Source organism: Saccopteryx bilineata, chromosome 2 (genome assembly GCF_036850765.1).
Source record: "Saccopteryx bilineata isolate mSacBil1 chromosome 2, mSacBil1_pri_phased_curated, whole genome shotgun sequence".
NCBI lineage: Eukaryota > Metazoa > Chordata > Mammalia > Chiroptera > Emballonuridae > Saccopteryx > Saccopteryx bilineata.
Genome location: NC_089491.1, coordinates 347,334,781 through 347,347,822, shown reverse-complemented (window position 1 = coordinate 347,347,822; position 13,042 = coordinate 347,334,781). Strand labels below are relative to the sequence as shown.

Sequence of the window (13,042 nt, the reverse complement as noted above, 5' to 3'; positions counted from 1 at the left end):
CTCTGGAGCCGCTTAGAAACCGCCTTTGGAACAGGAGGTTGATACAAACAGAAGCTGGGCCTTATTCTAATGAACGCCAGCATTTGCCCTGGGCCCAGCGGCTGTTTAGCCTCTTCACACAGTAGAAACGGGGGACGGGGATTCTAGCAGTTCAACCACAAAGTTTTTGTGCACTTTTTACAAAAGGTACTTTCTGTATCTGGGCTTTGACATACTTGTCTGTAAAAGATTTGCATACGTACCTTACTGGACAATTGCGGGATCCTAATTGGTTCTATTGTCTGTAGCAGCCATTTTCAACCTTGTTCATCTCATGGCACGCACAAACTAATCGCTAAAGTTCTGTGGCGCACTGAGAAATATCCTTTTTTTATGATGTGACCAAAAAAACCACAACAGGTCTAGTTTTGATTGATTTACAAAAAAAAAAAATTAGTAATCTCTTACCCTTTTTGCTCCAAAGTGACTTTTTTAAAAAATCAGGTGCCTATACTTATATAATGCAGATTTCTGGTACCAAGAATTAACCAATCAGACACAACCTTATTATGTGATGTGACCAATAAGATGCAACTCTATTATGTGACCTATATATTTGTGGTTCAAGACACAGCATTCACACCAGACAGCTATTGTTGTGTTGACTGTCATGTTTTTTATTTGGAAAAGAGGTCAGTGCCCCTGACTAAATAGTCAGGTATTGCATGTTTTAAAAATTCTTGCGACACACTGGTTGAAAATTGTCAGTTTGTGGAAGCATTTGTAAAGTAACCCTACCCGGAAACCAGATGTCACTAAGCATCAACTCTTTAAAAGTCTGTCATCTATTTTTGTGTGTGTGACAGAGACAGAGAGAGGGACAGATGGGGACAGACAGACAGGGAGAGAGATGAGAAGCATCAATTCTTCATTGTGGCACTTTAGTTTCTCGTTGATTGCTTTCTCATATGTGTCTTGATGGGGGTGGGGGGGTACAGCAGACCGAGTGACCCCTTGCTCAAGCCAGTGACCTTGGGCTTAAGCTGGTGAGCCTTGCTCAAACCAGATGAGCCCACACTCAAGCTGGTGACCTCAGGGTTTCGAACCTGGGTCCTCTGTGTCCCAGTACCACACTCTATCCACTGTGCCACTGCCTGGTCAGGCTCAGTCATTTATTTTCTAGAGTACCTACCGGAGGCTCATGTTCTAGTTCCAGATTTGCCCCTGGTTTCAAGTGGGGAAGTCACTGTCCCTCTTTGGGCCTGTTTCCTCCTCCACAGAGTGAGACTTCCTCCAGATTGACAATTCATGACCAAGGTCATCTCAAGGGTGGAAAGAATGAAACATAGCTGGGATCCTATTTCCATAACATATAGAAGGTGTAGGTTATATATGCAGGTCTGAAAATGCATGGAAAAAACCATCTCTGGAAGGACACCACCCTCCGATTCCCCACATGGAGTAAAGAGAATCAATATGGGGGAGGGGAGGGACATGAAGGACTTCCACATTAAACTATACATCTTAGTGTATCTGCATTAATTTTGACAAGAAAATTTAATACTTATGTAATTATAGGGGGGAAAGCCCAGGGTTCTTCAGAACAGGGCAGCTGCTGTCAGCAGAACGCTAACCCATCCAACTTCAGGCTTAGTTTGTGCCATACTGAGTGAGCAAGGGCTTGGGACCCACGAGGCCCCCTGCGGCACTCAGGAACCATGGGCAAGTTCACTCTGTCCTGCCTTACCAGTCCCCTCAAGGCAACTTCTGTGGCTTTCCCTGAAACCTGGTCCTCTCCTCACCATCTCTACACCCAGAAGCAGTGGGCAGCACAGCAGTAGAGGACACTCAACACCTGCCTTCTGTCCATACCAGGCATTTAAATCCTTTAAAGGTGATTTTTCAAAGTTAGGACCCCTTGGTCAGATTCCTCCTCTCTCATCCTTCTCCCTGATCTCCCCCCACAATAGTAACCCTAGATGCCCGAGGACCCGTCTCCTGCTCCCTGACCATCAGTCCAATGTCTGCCTACTCTCATGATATACCTTCCCTGCTTCCCCAATAAAGCTTGGCTCTCTTGGACACATCTGAGTGAGGCATTCTTGACACGATGCCCCCAGGCTCTGAAAGCTAATTTGTCACCTACTGCACTGGCTTTTAAGAGGCTGCGTAATCCCACAAACCAATATGAAGCTTTGACGCTGCCTGCTTCCTTCCTACACACTTGGAGCCCCGTGTATCCCTGTCCATCTCCCTCTACTCATGATTTGTGGACACATATATCTGTCCACCCAGCTTAGGCCTCCTAAGGGGAAGGATTGGGCCTTATTTTTGTAAACCCCAGTTTCCATCCTGACATTGGGCACACAGAAGTCACTGAACACTCATCTTCACCATGGAGCAGTGCACACCATGGTGGCAGTCAAAAGCACAGGTTCCAGCCCTGGCCGGTTGGCTCAGTGGTAGAGCGTCAGCTGGCGTGCAGAAGTCCCGGTCCTGGGTTCAATTCCCAGCCAGGGCACACAGGAGAAGCGCCCATTTGCTTCTCCACCCCTCCCCCTCTCCTTCCTCTCTGTCTCTCTCTTCCCCTCCCGCAGCCGAGGCTCTATTGGAGCAAAGATGGCCCGGGCGCTGGGGATGGCTCCTTGGCCTCTGCCCCAGGCGCTCTGGTCGCAACAGAGCGACGCCCAGAGGGGCAGAGCATTGCCCCCTGGTGGGCGTGCCGGGTGGATCCCGGTCGGGCGCATGCGGGAGTCTGTCTGTCTCTCCCCGTTTCCAGCTTCAGAGAAATACAAACCCCCCCCCCAAAAAAAAAAAAAACAACACTGGTTCCAGGAGCCAGACAAACCTTTGGTCATTACCAGGGACATGACCTTGAACAAATGTATTCATCTATAAGAGTGCTTACAACACAAAGACTATGTGAGATAATTTAGGAAAACTTCTTTACAAGTTACCACTCACATAAACAATTCGTGGCTGTTATTATGCATCGGACTATGCCAGGTGCTGGTGACCTATGCAGAGATCACTAAAACTGGTAGGGGAAGGGTCTATTGAAACCCGTCAAAAATAGGCAGCGCGCTACTCCTCCCTCCAACACCACAGCTCCCTGGGAGAAAGGAACACTTCTCAGCCACCAGTTCTAAAACCAAATCTTTATTCTCTAATTTGAAAAGGAATGGGTAAGTGGTGGTTCTGTTTAGTTCCAGAGAACAGAACAAGGCCCAAAAGGTAGAAATGATAGGAGAGCTGATTTCACTCATTATAAGGAAGAACTTCTAAAGATTAGAAAGATCCTACAATAGAGCCAGGGCGCCAGGAGGTGGGGACTCCCTGTCACCTAAGTGTTCAAGTGGAGGCTGGGCATCCAAACACTAGAAATGCTGAAAAGGAAACTCACCCCTGTCTTCTTGTCAGCTGACCCTCCATTCTCAATGGGGCAGTCATTTCCACACATGTGGGGTTCTGTAAGGTGTGGAGGCTTGGGGTGTCCAGACAAAAGCCTAGACACAGGACTGCTGACAGCCAGGGGGTGCTCTAAGCACAGGGAGGGCGGTGGATAAAGCAAGTCAGACCAGGGGGAACACCCTTGGGCTGATATTCAGGGAGGAAGGAGAAGCCGAGACTCTCAGTAGACGGGTCTCCCCAAGTCTGGGTGCCAGTGAAGGGGCAGGCAGAAGGGACGGGGTGGGACAGGTCAGAGCAGCTCGGCTTCCCCTCCCAGGGCTGCCTAACAAGGCCAGCAGGTTCTCCCAGCTGTATCCAGCTGGTTGGCTTTACCTCCCAAGCACGCTTTACTAAGGACTGTACCATACCTACTTCCAAAACGAGCTAAAGGAGCTCATATTAAAAGACAAGGACATTAAGGCGTTAACACCAGAGAAGGGTCATCCTGCCCACTGGTGGCCCCTTCAGCGAGGACAGACACTAAGGGGTGGGTGCAGGTGCTATTGCTACTCTTCCAGAGCACAGGACAGCGAGGACAGTACCTTAGTGAACTCCAGCTGGAGGTCTAGTCCCCACACTCTGCAGGGGGTACCCTGGCCTGGGGTTGGGAGATCACTTCCCTCTCTAACAGGAACCAATCACTCCCTGCTTCTCCAGCCCTCGCTCCACCAGCAGCAGCCCAGGGCCCCCCCACCCCACAGCCCCACTGCAGTGCTCCCATGTGAATGCCAACCCGCCCTCAGACATCATGCTTCTTCTGATGGGCCAGGAGCTTCTCCTCGTCGTCAAAGGTCTGGCCACAGATGGCGCAGCAGAAGGCGCCATCCCGGATGTGGCTCTTGCGGTGGGTGATGAGGTTGGACTTCTGGCTGAAGCTCCTGTCACAGTCGGGGCAGGCATAGGGGCGCTCACCCGTGTGGATGCGTCGATGGGAAACCAGGTTGGACTTCTGGCTGAAGGCTTTGCCACAGTCGGGGCAGACGTAGGGCTTCTCACCGGTGTGGATGCGCCGGTGGGCAGCCAGGTAGGGCTTGTGGCGAAAGGCCTTGCCACAGTCTGGGCAGACGAAAGGCCGCTCGGGGGCGTGGTCACGCCGGTGCGCTGCCAGGTGGCTGCCCTGGGAGAAGCGGCGCCCGCACTCCTCGCAGGCGAAGGGCCGTTCCCCGGAGTGGACCCGCGAGTGGGCCACCAGGTGGGTCTTCTTGCCAAAGTTCTTCCCACACTCGGTACAGGTGAAGGGCCGCTCTCCAGTGTGCTGCCTCTGGTGGGCCCGCAGGAAGCGCTCCAGCCGGAAGCTCCTGCCACAGTCATCACAGCTGTAGAGGGATGGGGGGGCTTCTGCCTGGTCCCGGGGGGCTTCTTGGGGGGCCTCCAGCAGAGGCTCTGGGGCAGGCTCCTGGGCAGGTCTCAATGGGGCCTCTGGGGTAGGCTCTGCTGAGGGCTCCAGGGGGCCTGCTGAAAGCTGGGGGCTCGCTGAGCCCGGGGCACCCTGGGCAGACCCCTCAGACCGCTTGTGGATCTTGCTGTGGGACAGAAGGTTGGGTTTGTGGCGGAAGCGGCGCCCGCACTCAGTGCAGGGATAGGGCTTCTCGCCAGTGTGGATGCGCCGGTGGGAGGTCAGGTAGGGCTTGTTGGTGAAGCGCTTCCCGCACTCGGGGCACTGGTGGGGCCGCTCGCCGGTGTGCACGCGGCGGTGGGCGATCAGGTTGGGTTTGTGGCGGAAGCGCTTGCCACAGCAGGCACACTGGAAGGGCCTGTCCACAGCGTCTCCCCCGGGCCGGGGGGCAGCCACTGCTGGCCGGCCCCTGGGCCGAGGCCCAACAGCCTTGGCTGCTGCCTCCTCTAGGGCCTCAGCTATGTGAACCCGCTTGTGAGCAACCAGCTGGTCCCATTGGGCAAAGCTGCGGCCACAGTTGCCACATATGAAGGGCCGGGCCTCTGGGGCAGGAGGATGGCACCGCCGCACATGCACTTGAAGCTGTTTTCGTCGCCAGAAACGTCTCTCACATTCAGGGCAGGCGATGGGCCGCCTGGCAGCCGAGTGGGCCCGCAGATGCAGAACAAGGGCCACCCAGCCTTGGAAGCTCTGCCTGCAGAGGTGGCAGGTGAAGCCCAGGTCAGGGGTGGCAGCAGCATGGACCTGGCAGTGCAGTGCCAAGAAGGGCGCGTGTCGGAAGCGACGGTCACATTCTGGGCAGGCCAAGGGCAACCGCGCCTGGCAGTGTCGGGCATGAAGCCACAGGGTCACCCAACCCGGGAAGTGCCTTCGACAGTGGGCACAGCGATGGACCCGACCTGGAGCTTGGCTGCCTGACTGGGCCACTGAGGTGCCTTGTAACCTCTGCCCACGGGACTTCTTCTCCAGGGTCTGAGGCAACTCCTGGGAGGGCCCAGAAAGGAGCTGGGGTTGGGGCTGGGGCTGGGGCTGGGGTTGGGGCTGGGCCGGGCCCATGGCCAGGGGACCCCTGCAGCGACGTTCCAGCATGGGTCCTTCCTCTGCTGCGGGCAGAAAAGCACAGTCACACCAGATGTCCATTCACCCCGCCCCGTCCCTTTCCTGCCACCCCCCAGCCAAAGGAGCTCAGACTGCTGAACTCAAGAGCCCCTGAATCTAGGCTATTCTTCTGTATCAGTTCCGTCTTGGGCTCCTAGACATACATTTTAAGTGTATCTGTCATGAGTCCTTCTTGACTCTGACACTTCTTGGAATCCCCCTCCAGGCTGCCGTGGGTTCAGCACGGAGTCAACATTCAGTGTTGGCTGCACAAACATTCCTGCCTCGTCAGAAAATGCATCGCCTCTCCCTGTGGTGCTTCATGCTTTTTCCAAGAGCCGCCTTGCTGTCTTCTCCTGTCCCTACCATTTCCTGCTGCCACATCTGCACTTCACGGCAGCTCTGTGGGACTGGCCGAGCCAATGTCAGGCTCCCCATTTGATAGATGAAGCAACTGGAAGGCATAGGAGGTGACAGGACTCGCCAAGGGGACACAGTAAACCAACAGATGAACTGGGACTAGAGAACAGGTCCTCTGCACTCCCAGGCCAGCGTTCTTTCCTCTTACACAGCTGGGTTTATAAATCTCTCAAGAGATTTCTATAGCCTTTCATTCCTATTATCTTCACCCAGGCATTAACCACAGCCGGGGGACGGGGGTGGTGGTTCAGACTCCCTAACACAGTCTCTCAGGATAGAAGCCAGGAGAGTGAATGAGAACAGCCCCAGTAGATGCTACTCCCAGCACCAAGCCAGGCCACCGCCTGTCCAGACTGTGCCCACATTCTGCCCGCCTGCCCCCCTCCACCCACACATGCATGATTAGGACATCACAAGAAGGAAAGCAATCCCAGATCTAAAGGACACCCACAGCACACGGCCCTCAGGGGCCTGTGGCCCTGGCACTGCCTCCCTCTGCCTCCCTCGGGGTGGAAGGGATTAGTGGGGCAAGAGAAGGGGAGGAAAGAAGAGATTATGTCCGCCCCTCTCTGGTCTTGCCCCAACTTCGCCAGGGGCTGCCCCACATTCAGCAACTCTGAAGCCCCAGGGTGCCCAGATTCCCACAGGAGGGCCCTCACTAAAGGGTGGGTTGGCAGTTAAGACTTGTAAGGGACCCTCACTCCAGACACATTCTCAATTCCCTCTACTCTGCACTCCTCTGAGGAGCACAGATATGACTCATTCCCAACGGACGGACTGGACTGAACGCAGGGAAGGTTCCAGGATAAGAGAGTGGGGTCCTTCCCCACGGGTGCCTTCCTTCCCAGGGAAGGGGAGGCTTGAGCACTGGAATGGATTGCGAACCCAACAAAGAAGGCCAGACTCTACCCTGGAGGCTGTGGAGCTGGACACGAGGCCTCTTCCAGCTCCCTCGGGGGATGCTCCTGGGGATACTCCGGCGGCCGCAGCGCCTGCTTCGGTCCACACTCTGGTAGCCCCCAGACGTCAGAGAAAACTGCAGGAGTAAAGACACCCCTACCCCCATGGCAGAGCTCAGGCCTCCGGCTGCAGAGAGGCCAGCCTTACCTGTGGGGAGGGGAGAGAAAATAGGTATGAGGCTCTGCGCTCCTCCAGAGCAGTCATCTTTGTGTCCTCGTCAGCCACCACCCCCTCCCCCACCCAAGCCCCATACCGGCAGGCAGAGTGACCTTAACAGCTATTACATTAATAAGTAAATGTGTCCCCTGCACCAAGGAAGCACACAGCTGCGTTTGGGGGGTCATTTCCTCCACTGGTAAGGTCACAACACGAATTCTCCATGCTGATGGCCAAAGGCCAGACTCCGGCAGCAACTCTGGAATCCCCGCTGGCTCCCCTTCCCCCCACCCTCCTCCCAACAGGAATTCCAGGACCGTTTCCCAGAGGGCTGCGCAGGCGAGCTAGTGTGACCAGGTCTCGGTCAAAAGCTCCTTGCACGCCCTGGACGGCAAAGGGCCGTGGAGACCCCCACACCCCCCTCTTGTATTCGCTCGTGTCCCGCCTCCGTCCGCGGACGCACAGCTCTGCGCTCCTGGTTCCCCGAGTAGGCCCTTTCAGGTCCCGGCGCAGAGCGCACCTCGCGGAGCCTGTGCGCAGGTGCGTGCGTTCACCCCCCACTCGAGTCGGCATGTGCCCCCCACACGGTGCGCACACGGTCACGCGCCTGGCAGGTAGGGCCTCCCCCGCCGCGGGCCCGCATGGAACCCCGCGCCCTGCCCGGGACGAACCTCTCCGGCGGGGTGCGCGGAGGCGCGTCGCGCGTCCATGAGGCCGGAAAGCCGGAGCCGGTGGCTGCGCTCCCCACCCCGCCGGCCTTGGAGACAGCGACAGCGGCAGGTTCGAGTTCACCACTGCCAGGCCCGTGCCCAGCCCCCCCACCGGTTCCCAGCGCCACGTGACTACAGAAGCTGCCGAGGGTCAGTCACGGCTCCGGCCGGCAGCTGCGGCCAGCGAGGCGGGCCGGACAGTGGGGCCAGTGGAGCGAGGTCCCTAGCTGCCCCCAGCGCCCCCTCGCGGGCTGGGCTGGGGGAGACGGCGGAGGGCCCGACTCTGTTGCCATGGCGACCACAGCCCGGCTTTTCCGGCACAGGCCAGGCTCAAGTTTCCCAACCCTTTGTCCTTATGGAGGACGCCCGCGTCCCTGGGCGACCGCGTGGTCAGACTTGTCACTCGGCCAGACCCGACCTCGTGGGCTTCCTAAAGGCTCCAAGCTCGCCCGAGCCTTCTGAGAGGGCTCTCCATCCCCTGGGCCGTCTGTGGGCCGCACCCACCACTCTCTGGCCACTTTGACCTTGTCCGAGCTGCAGAATCAGTGCTGTGGGGTCAGAACCACGCTGACATCCACCGGCCGTGGGCAGCGTGCCGGACCCAAGAGTCCGGCTTCTGGTTCGCTCAGAAGTGGAGACAGAAGAGGTCCATCGCGTGACCTTTGCAAGGGGAATGACCTCGATTCCATAAATTAGCAAAGATGTCTGTCCACGGCCCCGGGGCATAGGGTAGTTCTCGCTCGGGGGCATTTTGCTTGGAAACGCGGCAGCCAGTTAGCGAGTGCGGAGGCAAGTGTGAGCCTGCGCCAGTGACTCACCCGCTAGCAGGTGGCCTTGACTTTACAAGTGAAACACTTCCTGGGCTTCCTAGGCTCATACAGTTTCATGTCGTTTTATGCTTTACAACAAAGGCCATTTTAAAACTGTACAAATATTTTTAAAACACTTTTAAAATCTATTCCATAAATATGAAGTAGAATATAAAAATCTCTCCTAGTTTTACCTCCTGGCATGAATTACATTTAATATTTTGGTGTGTGTCTTCCGATGTTTTTTCCTGTGCTAATCTATGCATATTGGATATAATGGGTATAATGCCTAGCAAAGATGTATTCTGCCCTTTTCACTTAACACTACTGTGAATTTTCCCGCATTTTATTAGATATTCTTTTACAACATGATTCTTAATGGCAGCCTAAGTGTACAAATGATTTGTTCCAATTTTTCTTTTTCTATATCATTATAGATTTACCTTTCCTGTCTCCAGAAATCCTCTGTGAAGATGCCCAAGTATTGTTTAGAAGCAACTCTGTATCTTCAAAAGGGAAAACTCCATCCATCTCTTACAGATAGACTGCCCCAGCCCCACCCCTTCCCCCAGCTCATACAGCCAACAAATATTTAATCAGTGTCCACCATCTGCCACTGTGCCAGGTGCTGGCCTGATCATGAGCCAGGCAGAAATGGTCCATGCTGTTTTTCCACAATGCCTCCTTACCCTGGTTTAGCGATGGCAATATCTCTTGGGTTAGGACTTAATATGAAATAAAACTCAATGCTTGTTAACCATTTATGAGTGGCTGGTTGTTGAACAACTGGAGGAGACTAGGGAGCAGAGAGAAGAAAGGAAAACATCATCCTAATAGAACTTTATGGTTAACTCCTGCTGCAGACAGCATCCTGAAGGCAGATGTGCAAAACTCAAGCTTCTTCTGTGCGTTTGCGGGCAGTGTGGGAAGGAGGCAGGAGGCGCATGCCCCACTCACCTTGATCTGCTCATCTGCTGGGAGGGACTCACACTGGCACAGTCACTGGCAACTGCTCACACAGCCCTGGTTTCATAAGCCCTCCAGCATCGGGACCTGGAGAGACAGCAGCTGAGGCCCATACTGAGCGAGGCCCTGACTGCCCAAGGCTAGCAGCTCAGGTGAGAGCAGTCTTGCTAGGTCATGTGGAAACTCTTCAGGAAAAACTACAGCTGCAGTTCTAAAAATACTCTTAAAGGCACAACACATGCAGAGTGCTTGGTGAGAACAGACAGTGTAAGAGCAGCCCTAGACTGGGATCGAATGTCACCCCTGACTCTGCGGCACCCGCACAGGATACTTTGCTTCTGCATATCATATCTAGTTCCAGGAGTCCATTTTTTCTAAAACAAAATGTAATTGGTCGAAAGGAAAGCAGGTGGGGATCTCAGCTATCCTGTGCGGGCACTAGGGCTGTGAGGCCCTGCTCAATCCTTCTCACCTCTCCCTATGGCACCGCCCACTAGCCTCTGCTCAGCCACCCTGGAGCCCAGTCTCCAGAGCCAGATTGACCCTTTTAAACATAGACCAGGTGGCACATGTTGAAAGCATCACGAACCACTGCCGCCGCCTCTCAGGCTCTCTCTGAGCTGACCACACCTGCCTCTCTAGCTCCATGTCAGCTGGGGTCCTGCTGGCCACTGCCCCAGCCAACACATCGTGCCTGCCCTTTGGAGCTGCTATTCTGTCTGCCTAGGAGGCTCTCCCTCCAGAACTGTATTGAGTCCCTCTTTCACTGTATTCACACTGGAGCCCGAGTATCCTCTCCTCAAAACACGCTTCCCCGTGGACCTCTCTGCACCTCCCACCTCTACACTCATTTACTCATTTATTCCTGCGGCTGCCGTGACAGATGCCCACAAACTTGCTCGCAGAAGACAATACACGTTCATTCCCTTGCGGTTCCAGAGGTCAGACAACCAAAATCAATTTCACTGGGCTGAAATCAAGGTGTAGGCAGGGCTGCGTTCCTTCCGGAGAGTCTAATGGAGACTCAGTCCCCTTGCCTTTTCCAGCCTCCAGAGCTGCATTCCCTGAAGGACCTGGCGCCCTGTGTCCCTCTTCAAAGCCAGCAGGGTAGCCACATCGCCTTTTGTCTCTGCTGCGCTCAAATCTCTGGCTGCCTCCCTCTTATCAGGACACCTGTGGTTACATCCAGGCACTGCCCAGATAATCCAGGACAGTTGTAAGGGCAAATCCCAATTAAAACTAACAAAGGTGAGCTTTCATTCTCCCTGGGGCAGAAAAGACACACTTTCCCCACAACCACCACCCTTTCCTTAGAAAACTGGCCATTGTGAATTTTTCTCTGTCTCTTTGAGATGTATGGGTAATTAAGCCTCTTGTTAGCTTTGCAGCCCAGGACAGTCTCTCTCAAGGACCTGGGAGCTATCTCTTTGAAATGTAAATATCAAGGGACTGAGGGCCCTGTCTCCCAGTCCCCAAGGGAGGGTGGCGGCCTAACCTGGGTGGACACCTGGCTGCAAGCTGCAAAACTATCTTCTGTCATATAGATAGGAAAAGTGTGTTTTCCTCTGGATGAGGGTAGTTAACAAACACAGGTAATTGGCTACCCCAATTACCAGGTGAATCCAGGGTGAATGAACTCTGTGTGATAATGGTCAAGTCCTCTGACCTAAGGATTGATGACAGTTTATCTCAGAACGTGTGTAACAGGACGCACCTGCTGGGCTCTATAACAGGAGATTTCTTTCTGTCTCTGCAATCTCATGGCGACTGCTTATGATGCGTATCTCATTCTGTTGAAATGCTTATTCAGTAAAACTGCTCTTTCTCTTCTACCTTTGTTGGGAGATTTTCTGGATGGGCAGAAGATTTTGTGTTTTTTTTTTAATTTTATTTCCCCAAGGTAATTTTCCCATCCCAAAATCCTTAGCTTAATTACATCTGCAGTCCCTTTTGCCATATAAGGTAACATTCACAGGTTCCAGGGATTAGGATGTGGGGAAGCCCACCTGCCCTGTCACCTTCAAGCCCCTCTACTTGGTCTTACTGTTCTTCATAGCCCTTATCATCTACTTGAAATTATGTAGGTTTTTATTCGTTTAGATGGCTTTCATCTAGATGCCTACTATAAAGCCAGTAGCCGCAGCCTGACCTGTGGTGGCGCAGTGGATAAAGCGTTGACCTGGAACGCTGAGGTCGCCAGTTCAAAACCCTGGGCTTGCCTGGTCAAGGCACATATGGGAAATAATGCTTCCTGCTCCTTCCCCTTTCTCTCTCTCTCTCTCTTCCTATCTCCTCTCTCTAAAAATTAATAAATAAATAAAAAATCTAAAGCCAGTAGCCGCAGCCACCATCACAGCCACCTGGCCCGTGCAGGTTCGCATTTGATTTGGACAGACAGTAATGAAAAAATAGAGCCAAGAACTGGTGGGCCATTACATTTAATCCTAGTTTGCACCAGGCTGGCAAGAAATACACACAGTGGAAAAACACTTCCCTTTTCATTCAGGGCTCCCAAAGGCACTGACTTATCCAAGTATTCCTAGAATCAAATGTTTCTACCTCACCAGCCTTATTCACCTCTGTTCCCCATCTCCTTCTCTCTGCACAAACTCTGCACAAACTGGCTTCTCCTTCAGCACTCAGCCATTTTGGCTGCTTCTCCTCTCCTCCACATGGCCTTCCTCTGCTCTCTCTCTCTAATGCTAATCTCAGGAACCGAGAGAGATCAAGCTCCTGGTCTGACCCATTTTATAGTGTAGAAATCAAAACCTTAAATCCAGTATACAAACAAGGAAGTCTCTGATACAAAATCACTTAGGGTGGGAAAGGCTTAGTCTTAAAACTAAGCCTTAGGGTATAACAACCCTGCCTGCTTACAGCCTGTCCCCCACACCCAATGCAAACTATAAGCGAGCAAACCTATATATCATATTTACAAACTTATTTGACCAACACCTACCACAACATAAGTCACACAAAGGCAGGGATTTGTCCTGTCTTTTTTTTTTTTTGTATTTTTCTGAAGTTGGAAACGGGGAGGCAGTCAGACAGAGTCCCGCATGCGCCTGACCAGGATCCACCCAGCACGCCCACCAGGG

The 13,042-nt window shown here is 53.6% G+C and overlaps 1 protein-coding gene across 8 annotated transcripts; it reads right to left on the bottom strand.

The window, feature by feature from the left end:
- Window positions 1–3,122: 3,122 nt before the first annotated feature.
- REPIN1 (replication initiator 1) lies at window positions 3,123–10,082 on the bottom strand. 8 transcript variants are annotated; one of them, XM_066262593.1, is made up of 3 exons: window positions 9,936–10,082; window positions 7,253–7,450; window positions 3,123–5,928 (listed from the first exon to the last, which is right to left on the bottom strand). In XM_066262593.1, the coding sequence occupies exons 2-3, from the start codon at window positions 7,407–7,409 to the stop codon at window positions 4,169–4,171; spliced, it is 1,917 nt and encodes a 638-aa protein (XP_066118690.1). In that variant the 5' UTR covers window positions 7,410–7,450; window positions 9,936–10,082; the 3' UTR covers window positions 3,123–4,168. The 8 variants fall into 8 exon arrangements, with proteins under 8 accessions (XP_066118690.1, XP_066118687.1, XP_066118688.1 ...); XM_066262590.1 differs by lacking the exon at window positions 9,936–10,082 and adding an exon at window positions 8,131–8,307 and having other exon boundaries at window positions 7,253–7,379; XM_066262591.1 differs by lacking the exon at window positions 9,936–10,082 and adding an exon at window positions 8,131–8,307 and having other exon boundaries at window positions 3,123–5,925; window positions 7,253–7,379.
- Window positions 10,083–13,042: the final 2,960 nt, after the last annotated feature.